This window comes from Garra rufa, chromosome 20 (genome assembly GCF_049309525.1).
Source record: "Garra rufa chromosome 20, GarRuf1.0, whole genome shotgun sequence".
Taxonomy (NCBI): Eukaryota; Metazoa; Chordata; class Actinopteri; order Cypriniformes; family Cyprinidae; genus Garra; species Garra rufa.
Window position 1 is genome coordinate 39,449,751 of NC_133380.1, and position 20,037 is coordinate 39,469,787.

Sequence of the window (20,037 nt, forward strand, 5' to 3'; positions counted from 1 at the left end):
CCTCGAGGATGCAGAGCAACACAGGGCTTTTTAAACTTATTTATATCCACATAAATTGTTTAAAAGACTCTTTGCAGGAGACAGGCAGCACTTCTTCCCTCTTGGCAGCCTGTATGCGAGCGAGATAGTCCCAATTAGGAACCACAGAGTTTCCCAGCAGCTCCCAAAAGACACTTCAAATCTTTTCTTCACCAGTATGAACACCGTCGAACCGCCGTCAGGTCTTACAACTCGTCAATCATTGAGAGCGCGGCCAGACAAAGGCGCGGCAGGAGCGGATGCTCTCAACCATGTTGGGACTCGTGTTATGATGTCACCATTTTGTGGTCTGTCTAATGGCTGACAGACTTGGCACAACCATCACACGACACCTGTCATGGTTGCTCATATCACATCGGGGAGCGGACATCGCCTTGGATGCCATCCACAAGCTTTTTCTATTTTCCCCCAACAATAGTACAGGCAAGCTGGTGTGCAATTGAAAACCGCAATCTCCACCTCCATCGTAGCAGCACCACAGAGCCAACTGCAAATGAATGTAACGTTTACTGACAGCTGGCAAGCCGAATTTCTGGTCAGATTTATGATGGACTGCTGCCACGGGCTAAATGAGGGTTTCTATCACAAGAGAGATGTGCTAAACACACATGTTGTTTTGATGGAAAAGAGGATTTGTCTACAAACTGCTCCAGAACTTCAGGAAGCAAAAATAAAACTTAAGGTCTCAAGGACTTGTACTTGAGGGACCGAGACAAGTAAAATGACTTTGGGGTCGATCTCTCATCTCTCGTCTTATTTCTGCCTTATTTTCCCATGCTCCCCCTTGTGCGGAGCGGAGGATGCGTTATGTCAGTCATCACAGCGGGGGTGTTTTCAGCTCAGTACTGACCTCTCCTGGAAAGTGGAGAAGTCATTTCTTTTGAGTAAACAGGTGGAAGTAATCTGTCAGAAGAAAAACAAAATCAAACAAAAGTAGGCATTACTTCTCAAAAATCGCCTTCATTTTTGCTACCAAGAAAGCTTTGGAACTCCAGTTGTGGCTGCCAATTAGCCCACATGCATTGGCAACCTGGCAGGGCTAAACAAGCTTTCCCTCCCCTAAAAAAAAAAATAATGAGGCTCTTCCCCTTAAGGCTGACAGCGTTCCCGACCAGCCCGGTCTCGGAACGCTCTTTCCTGCCGGCCGAGTGAGACGGAAATCAAGCTGGAGTTTGGGATGAAGAAAAATTGGTCTCCTGTGGGCTGAGATCAGCCTCTGTCCAGCTCAGCGCCTGTGAAGTCCTAATGATGGTGGAGCCGTCAAAGCCTCAGTGCAGGCACAGCCGCACCGAGGTGACAAGAGGATGGCTGATTAAAGAGGAAACTGGGACATCCCAGCTCTCTGAGGACAGATGAAACGCGAGAGGCTGCTGTTGGCACATTTGTGCTCTCTAAAGTGGGAGGAACTCTAGGGAGGTCCTGTGAACAGGAACTGATGGTGATCGGGCTCCGGACAAACACTGTGTGAGGGGTTTAAAACATAAGTATCTACAAAGTAGTTTATGTGTGTGCGAAGTTGAATCAAAGAATACTGACTTACAAACTATGATCAAGCAATGCATGCATATCATTAACATTCTAAAACTGTATATGCAAAATTTTGTGAACTAGACGTGTGCATAGGCAAAACTTGCCACACCATGATGTTTGGAGTGTTCTAGGTGGTTGTGGATGGCGAATAACTTCTTACTGTTAAATTCTGAAAAAACAGAGGTGTTAATTATTGGACCTAAAACCTCCACAAGTAATAACCTAAAACACAGTCTAATACTAGATGGCTGCTCTGTAAATTCGTCGTCATCAGTTAGGAACCTAGGCGTCCTATTCGATAGCAGTCTCTCCTTTGAAAGCCACATTTCTAGCATTTGCAAAACCTAATTTTTCCATCTTAAAAATATATCGAAATTACGACCTATGCTATCAATGTCAAATGCGCTGAAACATTAATTCATGTGTTCATGGCCTCAAGGGTAGATTATTGTAATGCTTTATTGGGTGGTTGTTCTGCACGCTTAATAAACAAACTCCAGCTGGTCCAAAATGCAGCAGCTAGAGTTCTTACTAGAACTAGAAAGTATGAGCATATTAGCCCGGTTCTGTCAGCACTGCATTGGATCCCTATAAAACATTGTATAGATTTTAAAATCTTGCTAATTACTTATAAAGCCCTCAATGGTTTAGCTCCTCAGTACTTGAGCGAGCTCCTATCGCATTATAGTCCCTCACGTCCGCTGCGTTCTCAAAATTCTGGCAATTTGATAATACCTAGAATATCAAAATCAACTGCGGGCGGCAGATCATTTTCTTATCTAGCACCTAAACTCTGGAACAATCTACCTAACACTGTTCGGGAGGCAGACACACTCTGTCAGTTTAAATCTAGATTAAAGACACATCTCTTTAACCTGGCTTACACATAAAAACATTAACACATTCCTATAATTCAAATCCGTTAAAGGATTGTTAGGCTGCATTAATTAGGTCAACCGGAACCGAAAACACCTCCCATAACACCTGATGTACTCGTTGCATCGTAAAAAGAATGGCATCTACGCTAATATTAGTCTGTTTCATTCTTATTCCGAGGTCACCGTAGCCAACAGACCCAGCCTGTATCCAGATCAGATGGTCACTGCAGTCCCCCGGATCCAGTCCGTACCCAGCTTAGATCATGGATCACCACCTGGAGATGACTTCAATAGCTGTGGATGTCAACTAGATGAGCTCCAGAGACGGATCATCAATGAAGACCTCGCCAACCTAGACGGCCATCGGTGCTACACCACGGGATCCAGACGAGTTCTCTACAATCAGACATTGTTACAAACTGCTGGTTTCGTCTGGCCAGAGGAGAACTGGTCCCTCGACTGAGCCTGGTTTCTCCCAAGGTTTTTTTCTCCATTTCTGTCACCTGTGGAGTTTTGGTTCCTTGCCGCCGTCGCCTCTGGCTTGCTTAGTTGGGGACACTTTCCAGCGATAACGTATACTATTTGAACTGAACTGGATGATGATATCACTGAATTCATTGAAGAACTGCCTTTATCTGAAAATTGATTATTTACAATAATGCGTTACTTACACACTATTGTGCTGTTTAAATACTGTGCAGTTGCTTTGACACAATCTGTATTGTTAAAAGCGCTATATAAATAAAGGTGACTTGACTTGACTTGTGGAATATGCTATGTGGTTGCTAAAGCGTTCTGTGTGTTTGCACAATAAGACCCAAATTCTCTAAACGCTCCTACTTTCTTTAATAATTTTTCACCTTCTTTGTTGCCCACCAGGCGAAACAGTTCACAGTTGGGAGTTGGTAATAGTGATGTTTGCCTTTGCAAGCTTCAATAATGAGCAGCACATAATTTCTCCACACCATGCAGCTTAATTTTTTGCTCATTCGAGCCGATAAGTGAGGAATTAGAAAAGTGTTAAAAGTTAAAAATACTTGCAATTTTATTCCTCACTTAGTGTCAATCAAACAGAGTCAATACAGCTGTAGAGCCATGCTGCGCAATGAACGTTACTGCTATAAACCAAAAATCAGTCTATAACATACACAGCCAGAAACGCAACATGCAAACCCTGCAATACTAAAAACACACACAAAAAAAGGAAACAATTTCACACAAGTGTGAAAACCTCACACAAATGACAACAGCAAACTTGAAAGAAAAAATAGAAATGATGTTCTAAAAACCAAACCTTCATGCAGCACATAACCAACGAGGAGTGAGCTCATGGTTCTGGACCCTTTCACTGGGTTGAAAGCAAAGAAATCAGATGCTCTGAGAAAAACATGGAGTGTGAAGGGGGAGGGGAGGTAGGGGGAATCCTGCTGCCTCTTCTCCAAGTCTCCTCAGCAGAGAAGATGAGCATGAGGAGATCAGGATATGGAGTTTCGGTGCTTTTTATGGATAAACGAAGGGGGGAGTTGTTATGAATGAACCTTATCTGAACACTCCCATAGCGGGATTTAGAGCAGACCACTGTGGTTCAGAGAATAAAAGCCTTCCCTACTGACTCATTCAGCTTTACGCTGATCAAAGAGGGTGTTGATCTAAAAAAAAAACACTCAAGTCCAATCTGCCCAGTTACACTGGCTTCAGATAAAACAATTTAGTCGAAATACTAAGACATCTTAGCGTGAACTTTATAACATGCTGGTTTGTTTCTTTCAGGGATAGTTTATCACCGCTGGCTCACTTGGTGAACAAGTTAAGCCAGCTGTCTACGATTCTTCCCTTAAACAGATTCATCTCTCAAAGGAAATTTGGGACTGAGTTGTTCCAAGCACTCCATGTTCCATCATAGAGCCATTAGCTTCTAATGGAATAACGAGAACAACTCGAAAGAAACGAGAAAAATGCAATCGTGCTGTCAGGATAATGGGGTGCAGAGAAATCACAGTGTCGCTATATTGGATAAGAAAAGAATATTGAGCAACATCCAAAATTGAACCTGTGGGGTTTGTCTGAACCAATTTTTTGGAGTCTTTACTACAGAGACCAGAGGAAACTTGCGGAAAAAAAACCCGAATTAGATCACTGCTGGTTCTGAAGGACAAAATGAAATCAAATTTGCTAGACGTGTTAACAAGTTTGGCCGGCATCTGACTAGCCAATTTTCCATCCGGTTTTCATCTGTAAGCTTCATTTACATCATTGCTGAAGAATCAAGAGACAGGGCATCTCTCAGGTGAGTTAATGGCCCTGCTGGCAAAAAACAACTTCTGGTCTGCCTGAAAATATTGTTTAGTGGGTAAGGCAGACTCTCATGGCTTTGGCAATGACCACTGAGGTTTTTCTCTGTAAGATCTGGTTATTTCAACAATTTTTGACAGGAAATCAGAGAAAAATATTAAAGGGAGTTGGCAGAGGGCATTGAGATTATGGCCGAAATGCCAGTAGGTGCGACACTCCAGACCAAAATCATTTGGAGTTGGCTAGCGGGATGCCACCTTTTGATCCCAGTCCAGAGCTGTTGCGAGAATCAAATAGGATTTTTAATAGGGCCTTCCCAACAGCTCGGCATGAAACGATCAATTAAATGATTTTGTGTCATATACTGACATTTAAGCAAGTACATTCAGGTCTAAAGCATTTTGAAATCGGTTTTCCTTCCTCTGAATCTTCAAGATCGTTAAAGCTATTCAAACAAGTCTGTCCATAAGGTTCATTCAATTCCACAGAGTTCACAGCACAGGACGCAAAAATGGAAAGGGTACATGCATGCTCACGCCACGACCACACCCGGTGGGGCGTGGCCGGGCGGGGCGACCAGGCAACAGGAAACAGAATGACAGACAGAGATCTCTACCTGAGCACCTCCGAGAGAGAGGAGTCGCTGTCATCCGACCTATAGGGCAGAACGGCAGTTGGGTTAGGGGAAGGTGGGAATAGTCAGTAGAAGACAGAGAGGGAGGGGGAGGAGCCTTCCAGGAAGCAGGCGGGAGCAGGGGGTGGGGCTGGAGCAAAAGGGGAGGAGTTAGCAGGAGGGTTATGCAGAGTTCATTGGGAGGGGTTACTGGTATAAGACTCGTTGTTGACAGGAAGAGCCCACTCCAAACCTTAGATACATATTTAGAAGCCTCGCAATGAATATTCCCAGAGCTTGTGATGTCGTAATGGATACTTCACGTCTCGGCTATTTGATCTGAGCTGTTTTTATTGTGACTATCAAAGAAAACAAAAACAAGACTCTAATAAAAGAGGCTAGCGTTTTAGTGAGATGTATTATCAATACCATTTTTTTTATATGCAGGCAGCATCTCCTATTGAAACACTACAGTGCTCTAGGCTAAATGGCTCCCACTATTCAAAGAGACAATGTACAAGTACAAGAGATTCAAAGCCGCACGTGGCAGTCATCACTCACATAATATACTAAGTGCTTTTTTGTGAACTTGGATGATTGCTGATGTGCAGAGAATAAAATATAAATGATATACAAACATAAGTGGTTTTCTTTTATTCACAGAAATAGTTTGGAAAATATTTTGTTGTTAAAACTAAATTAGAATTTTAAAGAGGAGAAGCCCTAAAACCAAGTTAGGACACAGTATTCAGCTTTACATCTTTGAGCTGCAATCAATTCCTATGAAAAGCAAAAATATCTTGGAACGTTATGCATTTATAACAAAAGCCTAAGGGGCAAGACACTGCATTGGAAAGAAAATTTAAATACACAACAGCAAAGGCGTAAGATCTAAATATTAGGTGATTTAACATGATACTAAAGTGTGCAGATTTACATATAATCTTTTAACTCAAGTCATGAGCATGTAAACCCATTTAAAGATACTAGAAACTATCTTGACTTTAGGTTTAGTACGATTTTAGCTGCTTTCATGATTTAAGTTGTAGAAAATTATCTGAGGCATGCTGTCAGTTTCCATAGAAAATAATGTCCGTAGAGTTCAACCTAAATCAAACTTTATATTACCAAATCTCATGGAACGATCTGCTAAAACTAACCTGGTTTTATCAGAGCAAGATCAGGTAACTATAGAATTATGGGCCATATTGATTTAAGAGCTTACTCGTTCTAAACAAGAACAAATTCATGTGACAAGATCTAACATGAGACGCTGTTCAGTCAAGTCAGTGCAGAGTCTTAGAGTCAAAAGAAAAACATAATGAACCACTGGAAATTGCTTGAATCGTATCTGATTGGCTGAAATGTAAAAGTGCTTTATCGTTACTTTAAAATACAGACCCAGTCAGACTAGAAGTAAAGAAACTTACGGCATGCACGCTTATTTGAGAATCAGATTAATGAGAGTGTGACCAATTGACAGGACACTGACACCAACAATGAATTGAATGTTGATGAAGGTCTATTAATATTGGCCTGCATGAATGTCTTGCGTCTGCTGTCCGATTTTGTTATTCAGTGCTAACCCAAGCAAAGACTGAAAGGCTGTCAGGATTCCAATCTAATCAAGTCAGTCCCGCCCATTAGAGACCAATCAGTAATCAAGCGGAGCAGCGTCTCATGGGCTAAAATAATTAAGATCACACTACAGCTTATATACTGAGACGACACACTGACTGTGACTGACACGCACATTAACAGGTGCGATTATTAATGTAAAGGCGCGTCAAAATACATGAGAGAGGATCAAATTAAGTTCTAAGCAAAGAAGTTTATTAGCACCGCATGAACATTGTCAAAGTTAATTCCCATATGACAACCGGTGTAGAAACGTTACGTCTTTAAAAATACAGATAACTTACATGCCCATGCATGGTACTAGGGTGTTGTGATCAGGGCTCTGAACCGGTTCAAGGAACGACAACGAAAAACGAAAACAAATGACATTGAACAGGAACAAAAACAAAAACAATTTTAATCGTTCTGAACAGAAACGGAAACAGAAATTCCAAATTAACCGGTTAATAACGGTATTTTTTATCGTTCTCTTTATTATGTCAATTTGGCAGTCCAAAAACATGAATTCAAATTGTGTGCGCAAATGCGACGGTGACAGAGCCCTTACCGATGCGACGAGCTTAAGGTTTCCAAGCACCTGGCTGGTTCATGTGCAAAGGTACGTTTAGGTTTAAGTTATTGTAGCCTAATTAAAACTTGTAGTTTAAGTAGGCTATAGATTGACTTCTGCTGAAGCCCATCCAGTTTTTCCAGTAGCCTATTTGGTATATTATAATTGAAGTTGTTGATCTGTTGTGTTAAATGTTTTAAAAAAAATCTGTTGTTGTTTTATAGTGTTACAATGCATTACATTTTCTTTTACTTTTATGCATTAAATGTAAAATCATATCCACTATCTGGAGTTCTGTTTTGTTTGAGTGAAAATAGCCTATAATAGGCTATTATGCATATTAGGTAAGGAATAAGTCAACAGGTTTTTATCGCAGATTAAGCCGTGTGGTCAGGATGTTAAGCGGATGGTCTTGAAGGGGCTTATTTCGCTATAGTATTATCAAACAAGAAAATAGTTTTAAAAAAAATTATTAGCGCATTTGTAACGAGTTTCCAGGTGAACTCGTTTACTTTCGGTTTTAAAGACATTAAGTTCAAATGACACGAACACGGAATTTGGTTTAATCATTTGTAAACATAATGCCAAACATGTTATTAAAAGGCACACACCATCTATCTATCTATCTAATAAAATGACGTTATTAACCGGTATTTTTTCTATTGTTTAATGAGGAACGCAAGAACAGAAATGTTATAATATCGATTCTGCTCGGAGTGAACCGAATGGATTTTTTTTTTCGTTTTTAAGCCCTGCTTGTGATGTTCAGAATGGTTGCTAGTATGCAGTTATTCTGGTCCCTAAATACTGTATGACTGTTTCGGGAGGTTCCAAATCCGATTTGTGTGCATATCCAATTGGAATCTGATCTAAATGAGCACTGGTATGCCTACGCTAAAAACAACAAGTTTGCAATAATACAGATGTTTTATTACAACATGACAACATGTTGGCGTCACGCTGGATTGAATTACGTTTTATGAGGCAGCAGCAGAAACGTAGGAAGCTGGAATGCACAGCTTTATTTCGTACTGCCATCTACGCCAGTTTTAAAACTCAAAGGGGTGTGTGGACCAACAGCATATTGCTATTTTCCACTTGACTTTCACTTCGTAACAACAAAGACATTCAGCATGTTTTCTACAAACAATGGCTGATGTGTTTGTAGTAGCGTGAGAAAGTGACATAGGCAAAAATCTACACTATATCCAATCGGAGCAGTCAGAGGATTTCAAACCACATATGAATGTTGCCTGAAATGGATGTAAAAATCAGGTTTCATGTGATTTTTCGCCATTTACACTTGCCAAATATGATCAGTTTCCAATCAGATATGCACAAAAATTCATAATTTTACTGACAGTCTGAACATGGCTTTTGATTCACTATTGTATTTACTGACAATCCATAATTTGTTTTATCCATAATAATAAATACCTCAACATGAATTGGTTGTGATTAAGAATTGGTTATGAATTGGTCAAATTTGATTTGTTTCTGTCAAGTTCACAAAATCATTGAATCATTCATTCAGGAGATCGCAATTGTAAAACCAGTCTTTATTAATTGAGAGACTGACTCCTTCATTTGGACTTGAACATTTTTGTCAGAACCATTATAAAATTACGTTATTTTGTTTAGATTTCTAATCCTTTTTTTTCTTCAGAATCATGAGAAAATCGTAATCTTTAATTTATAATAGAAAATTGTTTTTCCATTTATCCAGAAGCATGCAGCTTTAGTTTACATGTTTATTACTGAAGTTTAATTTCATAAAGTGCAAGTTTATATCAAAATGCACCTACATTTTTTTTTGCATTTTGTTTTTTAGTTGAATAAATTACTATTTTCCCCTATATATTTCATCATTGAGGATTTCTTTAAAAAGAAAAGTTTAAAAATCTCGTCTCATCTCGTTCTCTTAAACCCAGTCTCGTGTCTCGTCTTGTCACATGAGATAAGTGTCTATTATCAATTTTATATCATTATTAAATGGTGATTTCATCAGTTGATATCTCTCTTAAATCTCTGTGCACACACTACTAGTCATAAGTTTACACACACCTGCTTTAATATTTCTTCATGATTTAAAAAAGGCTACAAGATGACTTTTTTATTATTATTGAAAATATTAATTATTTTAATATTATTAGTTATAATTAAATGTAACTTACTTAAGCTTAAAAAAAACATCATTACATCTTTTTATGTTGCAGTTTAGGTTACATTTAAGACTTTTTCATTCTCAACTATTGCTTAAACTGAAGAAACCTGAACTTCTAAAATCAAGTTGTGGTTTTACATAACTTTAGGATTTTTTTTTGGTCAATTTCAAGTATTATAATTATTAGTATCCTTCTTTTTAATAAGCTTGCAGTATTTGAGGTATCACATACGCACACAAATAGTGCAGGATGCGTTACGCATTAAGTTTTATTCCATCAGGGCTTTATTCAAATCCCTAATTCTAAGTATGAGCTACAGTAATAGCGATGCTTGCCTTTGCAAACAGCACTAATTATGGTGATTTACCACAGAACGCAAAATTACTGTGCTAAAGGTGGTTGTATGACTACGATAAGGATAGCAAGCCAAACGCTGTAAACAAACTACAGAATGGTGCGGCCTGGTAGAAATCACATTATGAGAAAACTACAGTCCGCTACCATATGTGTCCTAACCCACACACACACACAAAGAGAGTGCAATATTCAAGGGGTTGGAGAAATAATGAGATAAATCCCTGACAGGCGCATCAAATGACCAATTTAGATCTCTATGGCAATATCAGACACTGCTGATTCAATTATGGAAGGAAAGTGCAAACAAAACCCATCTTCAGAGGGTGGAATAATTGGTTATCCTACCCTAATGTGCCCACTTGTGGTGTTATAATGAGAATTCACAGGAGCCGAAGAACTGACAGTAGCTTCTGCTGTCGGCTTTGAGTTATACTAACCATTCGCCTGCAATTAAAGATCGATACTGCCTGCGACACATGCAGGGTTAACGCTGAGGTACCGAACTAGTGGATTAAAATACTGTAAAGAAGCACTCGAAAGTAACCTGACAGAAAAAACTCATTAACTTATAGCTGAAGGAGAAAAAAAAAGCTAGCTGGGTGGAAAGGAAAACAGTTAAATATACCTAGAGAATATGTGGGCATGTGCAGAATCCCATGCTCAGGTACGAGGAGGAATTACAGCCTAAAGGTAAATCAGCCTCTGATGATTTTCTTTCTTTAACAAGATAATAAATAGTTCATGCAGTGTGTGTGTTAGTGTGGAACTCACTTGTCGAGCGCTGAGCCCTGACTCTGGTTGCTTGTCAAGCGGGAAAAGACGTTGCGATCATTGCGAGTTCTGAGAGGAGGGGAAGAAGGAGGGGTGTAGCCTATGTCTGGACTTCTGACATTAAAAAAAGAAAAACAATACACACACACAAAAGCATTTCTGATTAAAAATAAAAAATAAAAAAATCTGCAAATGAGCTGTTAAAATCACATAAAACAAAATAGCATTTATGCTCATTGTTTTCCAAAACAAGTAAGTTGGCCAAACTATCATTAAAATCTTGGGATCAGGTGCTTGGTTGGTAACAACAACAAAAATATTTCTTAGGGATGCACCAAATGTTCGGCAACCGGAATTATTCAGACAAAAATAGCAAAAAAACTCTTTTGATGTTCGGACAAATAAGCGAAAAAGCCGAATAAATTATACCGAGCAATGACGTGACGTGATCAAATAGAGGCGCGCACTAATGCAGCAAACATGTGGGCAGTGTGGAAGCATTTAAAACTGTCTGAGAAAGACGGGAGACTGTTCTTGTGGGTTTCCGCCAAAAAAAAGTCAACGTTCATAAATGTTAGTATTGTAATTTTACTGTTGTTCTGAAAAATTAAAATAAAAAAGACAAAAATAATGATAATAATCATTACAACAGCTGTATTAATACATTTATTATAACATTTTCCTTTGCTCAGCAAGGCTGCATTTATTTGTAGATTAAAAACACATGCCTGATTCAAGAAGGGGGTCTTGAAAATGGCCAAAGAATATTCGGTAACACTTTCTATGAAGCCTGTATTTATAATGCATTATAAGGACATTCTTAATGCATTATAATGCATGCATAATGCCTTATAAACATCATTATAATATGTTATATATTTTTTATAAATAATCATAACAACAGTTACAATGCACTATAATACTTACCTTTTTGTGCTTATAACTTTGATGAGTACAATGCATTATAACACCAGATAAAGTCTCCATTTATAATCCTTCATACGGGTATTATTAATGTACTATAGTGCACACGTAATGCCTTATAAACACAATTATGATTTGCTGTATCATCTAATTAATAATCATAAAAACAGTTACAACACATTATAATACTTACCATTATAACACCAGATGAAGCCTGCATTTACAATGCATTATAAGGGCATTCTTAATGTATTAAAATGCATAATAAGAACATACATATAAGAACGCCCTTATAATGCATTGTAAATGCATACTTCATCTGGTGATATAATGCATTGTACTCATCAAAGTTATAAGCACACAAGGTAAGTATTATAGTGCATCGTAACTGTTGCTATGATTGTTTATAAAATTATATAACATATTATAATGCTGTTTATAAGGCATTATGCATGCATTATAATGCATTAAGAATGTCCTCGTAATGCATTATAAATACAGGCTTCATAGAAAGTGTTACCGAATATTCTTTTACTAACTTAGTAATTTGAAGTTAAATTGTGCTTTGATGGTAGGCTATAATGTCTACTAGAATGTTAAAAATGTTCAGTGTTGAATACATTTTTTAAATTGTTGTTTTGCAATTGATTTTTTTCTTCGAAAAGCAAGACAAAATTGTAAAAAGCTAATATTGGCTATTTATTTATGCAATGGTGAAAAAAACTGGCAAAATACATGGGGGGAACTAAACCCGTGTTTAATAAGTGTTTAATTTTGTTCAGCTTTGGTCAAGAATTTTCATTTCTGTGCATCCCTAATATTTCTTCCTCCAGAACCAACTGAGAGCTTAACTAATAAATGTTCAGCGTCAATTCTATGTGATTTTAATTCTGTGTGATCATCCCTAATTGTAAATGTATAATCTTCATGAATAAACAAAGACACTCCACCTCCACAAATTATATTTAGATCATTTAAACATTTCTCTAAAATTCACATTTAACCATATTTCAGAAGGTGAAAACTGGTGTTTAAGTAAAGACAAATAATGTTTAAAATGATCATAATTCCTAGATAGTCTTATGTTCAAATGAAAAGTAGAAAAAAACCTTAGAACACATTAAAAGGCAAAGATCTACATAAATCAATAAACAAAAATATTGAAAACAGGACTGTCTATAAAATAAAAGTAGTTAATTTAGCTATTTCTGTCCAGTCTTTATAAAGCCAAATGAAACAGTAATGAATTCCGTTACTTTCTTCTAGTAATTGTTGCTCTGAAATGGACCCCAAACCTCTGAAATCTCATCAGCTAACTTCTCATTCTAAAAACATTAATTGTCAAACTTCTAGTGATGAAGTTACCTATATGGCTGGCCTCGGTCGTATGACTGCCTCCTTGTTAAGGGAGATGTGTCAGATACTCTGGACTGCCTTGGGCTGAAACAGAAACAGAAACTGTGTTATCCTCTAAATAACTGAATAACTATGAAGAGCAGATTCCAAAACTCGGATTACACCTTGAACTATTATATCAGAATATAATTTATTCCAGTACGAGAGAGTTGTGCACGACAGGTGCACTCACAAAGTGTGTCCTCTGACCGGAAGGCTGATGGTTCGAGACACCAGCTCTCTGGAATAGGGCTCTTTGAGGAGCAGGCCGTTCTCGTGGATCTCTGACAGAGAAGCCAGGGACTTAGTGATGTTCTTGGAGGAGAGGTCCAGAATCGGGCCCAAATACTCTGCTGACACTGCCTTCATTTGTGCAGAAAGTCGAGGCTCAACCTGAGAGAGGAAACGCAGTACATATTTCAAATACTACACTGCCATCTAGTGGTTATAATGCACAGAACAGGAATTAAGCGCTGCTTTCCAATGCTGCTGAGCTATATGTCTACTACTCAACTCTAAGACACAAAGTTTGAGTTTTACCTTCATCTTAAAGTCATCTTGACTCGCAGACAACTTCATTTGGGGAAAACTGTAGCAAGAAGTTAGCAGTGAGGTTCAAATTCAGATCGCTTATTCCGTGATAATCATGTATGAGTATTGAGAAAGTAGTCATACCCGCCCTCTGACGCCTGACTGAACTCAGATGCATCCTCATCTGTGCTCGCATAGCCATTCTCTGAGGAATATATGAAACCAAAATGACAAATTGTACACACAAATTGTAACAAACATGTACACACACCCATGCTGGCAACATGAGTCAGAATGAGCCAATTTTAAAATAGTTCTTTTTATTTTCACATTTATTTTCCATTAAAGTACCTTCAAAATTATATATAACTTGTTGGAATCACAAAAAATGACTGATTACAGCCGTTTGAAGGCGATAGAGTCAGCAGAGTTGATTTTGAGAAAACTTGAGTTAAAGGATAACTATTGCCAAAATGCAACCTGGGCTGTTTTTTTTGTTTGTTTGTTTTTTTTTACTGTAAACGGGACAAGCTTATATCTAAAAGCATAATTACGACAAACGAGCCGTTTTTGAGATTGACCGTGATTTCGTTTTGTGGTCAATGGCCGGTGAATGGGAGTACTAGGGGCATAACTTTGAGCGCATCAAAAGCAATATTTTTACAACTCTAAGAAGGCTCGACACACCATGAAACTTTGCTGGAAGTATCGCCTGGGTCTCTACACATGAACTCCAGCATTGAGAACATTGTTTGTGTACACAGAGTTTACTAAAAAGAAAGGTTTTGAACAACTCACTTTCACTGTTTCCGCTCGCGGCCGTCTTGCCAGTCAAGAAGAATCGATCTCCGAATGCGACATAATAGCGAGGAGAGTAAAGATGGATAGCTCCTAAAGCATATTTCAATATAAATGCATGGCTAATTCGCTGTTTTGTCGCAAGTGAAAAACAATATTAACCTTCTAGCTGTAAAAAGAGCCTCATATGGAGTCCATTCATTCGCATTCGGAGATCGATTCTTCTTGACTGGCAAGACGGCTGCGAGCAGAAACTCAAACAGTGAAAGTGAGTTGTTCAAAACCTTTCTTTTTAGTAAACTCTGTGTACACAAACAATGTTCTCAATGCTGGAGTTCATGTGTAGAGACCCAGGCGATACTTTGAGCAAAGTCTCATGGTGTGTCGAGCCTTCTTAGTGTTGTAAAAATATCGATTTTGATGCGCTCAAAGTTATGCCCCTAGTTCTCCCATTCACTGGCCACTGACCACAAAACTAAATCACGGTCAATCTCAAAAACGGCTCGTTTGTCGTAATTATGCTTTTAGATATAAGTTTGTCTCGTTTACAGTAAAAAAAAAACTGCCCAGGTTGCATTTTGGCAATAGTTATCCTTTAAAGTCCAATTTCAAAGCAAAACAGCCAATCAACCTTGCATGTTTCCTCCACATCTTTTATTAATAATGATTACTATATTATTAATCACAACATAGCTATTTTTTATTTTAACTTTGTTATTAAAAATAAGAACAAAGATGCAAACAACCAGTAGTTTAATCAAGAGCGAGTGATTCTGTCTTTTCTTTTAATGTTTGATTAACATTGAGACAGATCTATATTAAGACCTACTGTAATGCATGCATCTAATATAATGTGTCAGTTTTTTTCTCTAAGCATTAAAGGTTGTATCAGCGATTTCTAGCCTGAAACATAAAGTGTCAAATTTAGCTGACCTTTCATCACGATCCGCTCGCTGCCTGCCCCATAAATTGTCTGTGAAAAAACCGCGTCTCTCTGGTCAGCCTAGGGTCCGAGATATGCCAAAAAAACAAATCGGCACTACCAACCTTTCCACACATAAACAAACTGTGTTCCAACCAATCAGCGTCAGGGGTTTGGTGTTGTGGACTTTCGCTCCGCCTCCCTCACATCCCTGCACCAGTAGGAAAGTCCACAACACCAAACCCCTGACGCTGATTGGTTGGAACACTGTTTGTTTATGTGTGGAAAGGTTGGTAGCGCCGATTGTTTTTTTGGCATATCTCTTTTTTCACAGACAATTTATGGGGCAGGCAGCGAACGGATCGTGAAGAAAGGTCAGCTGAAATTGACACTTTATGTTTTAGGCTAGAAATCGCTGATACAACCTTTAACTAAACATTCATGTAAGACATAACATATTATGTTTGTGTGAATCTCACCAAAAAATATATTTTCCAATAATGCACTTTATAGGGAGATTGCACGCTCTCAGAGAGGCGCATCTTATGAACGTGTTTTGCAAATGTCAGTCAGTGTGATCGTTTTGCTTTCATCAGCATGGGTTTAAAAATCATATTTCACTGATTTAGACTTGTGTCATCGAGAATTCGATATGAATATTCACAAAATGCTCCACTTTGCAACAATAGACCTACAACTTGTGTTGAGAAGCAGCAGCTGTTGTCTAGAAGTGAGCAGAGAAAAAGGTAGTCTTCTCAGAAAACGTACAAGTAAAGATCATTTTAGATGTGTATTTACTATCTGGAGCATTGGGATCGCTAGAAAAAGGCTTAATGAACTCAATTTTGTGAAAACTCAAATTCGACTTTAAGCTCAAAATTAGACTGTGCGCATTTCGACTCATTTTTCCAGCACAGGCATAACTGATTACTCACCTTGCTGGACATTGTGGATAAGTGCTTGTAGTTCAGGGATACACTCTGCTTTCTCCCTTAGAGCATCCAGGATCATGTGATTTTGAGAAGAGCCCATCACATCTGTCTGCCTCAGCTGACCCTCCAGCAGCCGAATTTGAGCTTCTTTTTGAGCAACTTGTAGACCCTACATACACAAACACATGCGATTAAAAAAAAATCAGTAAGTTCAGTAAGATCTTTTTGAATGTTTTTGAATGTCTCTTATGCTCATTAAAGCTGCATTTATTTAATTAAAAATACAGAAAAAATTAAAAAGCTTTTATTAATATATATTTCTAAAAATAATTTAATCCTGTGATTTAAAGTTGAATTTTCAGCAGCCATTACTTGAGTCTTCAGTACAACATGATCCTTCAGAAATCTAATATGTAAATTTCTTATTATTATCTATGTTGAAAACAGTTTGTGGAAACCATGATACAAATTTGTAGGATTCTTTAATGAAAAAGTTAGGGGTGTAACGTTCACAAAATTCACGGTTTAGTTCAATATGACACAGTGGTGTCACGGTTCGGTACATTTTCAATAGATCAAATAGAATTAAATGGCAAAAAAATAAAAAATAAAATTTTTTACAATTAATTAAAACTAATATCATAAAGTATTCTTTTTTTAAACTTTGAACATTGCAGTGTGCCGAACAACTGATGATGAGCTGATGAGGGAGATGAGAAAGACAAGAAGTTAAGATTTAGTTCAGAAACAAAACACAAAGCTTTAAAAAATATTTTAGACTTTGGAAGGCCTTTTGACTTTTGCCATTTATCTAAGATGATTTTGGTAGCTTTTTTAACATTAGTTATTTATTTGGTTCCACTGCGTTATATTTGAACTTTGTGTTAGTTATTTCTTATTTTACATTAGGCCTATAGCATAGTGTATTTGTATTAGTTTTGTTAATTAATTAAACATGTTTAACAGTGTTAAAGTGAGTTTGTCGTACCGTTTTGTTGCTGTCAATTTAATCAACTGATGCGGAATTGCCGCTAATTCAAAAGTCAAAGTAAAATGCAAGCTTTACAAGCTATTTAAAAGCGAGGAAAAGAGTGAAAACTAACAAACTACCTCACCATCACAACCTGCATTATTGAGCACAGTTGCACTGAGAACACTGTATCCATCCAAATAATGTGTACTATACACAAATGTCTATGGTTACACCCCTAATATTTGTATATACAGCATATATCGCTTTTGACCACAAGGTGGCACTGCCTCAAAACGCTTTTTATTCAAAGTTTTGTAATGGTACGCCAATGCATTGGTAAAAATGTAGCATTTTATATCATAATACTCTATTGTAGTCAATCGCAATTTCATGTTTTGTCCAATTTTAGCACCACCAAGAGGCACAATCCCACCAAATTGTGTGTGTGTCTTCAGAGTGTGCCCATACATATGAGTGTCAAATCTATGCAACTATATAATCATGCATTACAAACAATTTTGTTGGCTTTGTCTGCCTGGACTTACCTTGTCAATAGAGGCTTTGAGAAAGTAGTCCAGAAGACCACGAGCTTCGGCCAGCGAGCAGGAACTGATGACCACTGAGGTGTCCACTGAGTCCAGTTCATCCTAAAAATAAACACATGCTTTTATCAATAACTAAAACTTATACAGTATGTGACCCTGGACCACAAAACCAGTCTTAAGTCGCTGGGGTATATTTGTAGCAATAGCCAAAAATACATTGTATGGGTCAAAATTATTGATTTTTCTTTTATGTCAAAAATCATTAGGAAATTAAGTAAAGATCATGTTCCATGAAGATTTTTTGTAAAATTCCTACTATAAATATATCAAAATGTAATTTTTGATTAGTAATATGCATTGTTAAGAACTTAATTTGGACAACTTTAAAGGTGATTTTCTCAGTATTTTGATTTTTTTGCACCCTCAGATTCCAGATTTTCAAATAGATGTATCTCGGCCAAATATTGTCCTATCCTAACAAACCATACATCAATAGAAAGCTTATTTATTGGGCTTTCATGTGTATATTTCATGTATACATCTCAGTTTTGTCAAATTTAACCTTATGACTGGTTTTGTTGTCCAGGGTCACATATGTGCGTAAAGGCAGTGGTGGAAATGGCCAAAATTCACTGGGGGATTCTGGGTTGGAAGGCAAGGGGGTTAATAATGGTAATTTTAGATTACCTTTTAGATGCATTTAATTATAAAACCCTTTATAATCTATAATAATATTTATTAACAACTTACAAACTTACATTCTTAAGAATGCTTACATTTCTTTTCAGGAGCACTAGTGCTCAAACTTAATAAAAATTAGGAACAGTGACAGAAATTAAATTTCCTATTATAAGATGGTATTTGACTCCTTAAAGATTTTTTTTTTTTAACTTTATTAAATGTATCTTTTGTGCCAAAAAATTCAGATTTATAAACTTTCATCAAAAAATTTAATTACACAATAAATTCAACTAAAATAATAAGATACAATCAGGCTAAGTACGTTACCAGTCAAATTAAATCAGCATCAACAATTGCACGGCACAGAAGAGCTCGAATGTGGCATTAAGAAATATTTACAGAATTTTTGACAAGACTCAGAGGCAGAATTAATGCATTTCATAAAAACATTGTTATGAGAGTGATGTTTTAAAATATAAAGTTTTAAATATAGAAATTTAAATCATTTAAATGACTCGATTAATACTTAAAAAAAAAAATGAAACTGAAACCAGTGGCAGTAAGTCAAAGTCTTTGTGACTGAATAAATTAAATCGATTCGTTCAAAAGCGCAGTTTCATTCATAAAAAAGCTGTGGCTTTGTTTGGAACTATTTTTGTTGACGAAATAGAGCACAGACAACAGTGTTCCTAAAATGTAAGCCACTTAATATTAACTTTTGTATAAAATAAATAATGTGTAAAATTGTTGTATAAATTCAATTTCACATTTGCAAACTTCCTTTATAATCATTAAAACGCCGTCTAAAAGTCTTTTGCATTTCAATTAATAAAGCTCTGTCCACTGCACACTAAATCTATTATTTACATCATCTCTCTACACTTTGTTTGTTATAATACATGACGAAAACTGCAGTCTGAATTTACGACCTGTGCTGTAAGGAGCAGGACGCGCATCGACAGAGAAGCATTTCTATTGGCCTATCATCCAGCAGTCACATGTAAGATGGCCAGTACCTTGGTCTCCTCGATCTGTACGATGGTGGCCTGGCAGTCTGACAGACTGTCACTGATGTAGTCAATGTTGGCATTGAGAACCTCAATCTCCTCGTTCATCTCCTGAAGGAGCCTCTCCTCCTCGTCCTCTCCAAAGCCCTCGTTCAGTAACTTTTCTCTCTTGCGCAACACTGCCTCCTGCTGCATGGACAGCTCCTCACGTTTCTGTAAGCGTCATTGAGTCGTAATAATGTTTGAACAAGCAAAGAGTTGAGTATACAGTCCTTCTCTACTGCTTAATTGCTACATTATTGTGTCATAAACACAAATCCATCATTTACACAACAGTCCTATCCGCTTTATTCTTCAATCCGAAAGTAAGCCTATGGGCTTTCAGTTCATTAGCCACTATAGGGAAATAACGAGAAGAAATAACGTGCAGTAAAGAGTTTGCACTACAAACCAGTGTGTTCGTAATTAAGATAATACATTCAAATAATATATTAGG

At 37.4% G+C, this 20,037-nt stretch overlaps 1 protein-coding gene across 1 annotated transcript in view; it reads right to left on the reverse strand.

Moving 5' to 3' along the window:
* kif21b (kinesin family member 21B) overlaps window positions 1–20,037 on the reverse strand; it is an 81,866-nt gene that overhangs the window by 23,749 nt on the left and 38,080 nt on the right. The window contains exons 19-27 of the mRNA XM_073825445.1: window positions 19,551–19,754; window positions 17,854–17,955; window positions 16,339–16,504; window positions 13,828–13,888; window positions 13,693–13,741; window positions 13,346–13,545; window positions 13,123–13,197; window positions 10,834–10,947; window positions 5,356–5,394 (exon numbers count right to left, since the gene is read on the reverse strand). Coding sequence (XP_073681546.1) covers window positions 5,356–5,394; window positions 10,834–10,947; window positions 13,123–13,197; window positions 13,346–13,545; window positions 13,693–13,741; window positions 13,828–13,888; window positions 16,339–16,504; window positions 17,854–17,955; window positions 19,551–19,754 — 1,010 coding nt within the window. The remainder of the gene's footprint in view (window positions 1–5,355; window positions 5,395–10,833; window positions 10,948–13,122; window positions 13,198–13,345; window positions 13,546–13,692; window positions 13,742–13,827; window positions 13,889–16,338; window positions 16,505–17,853; window positions 17,956–19,550; window positions 19,755–20,037) is intronic.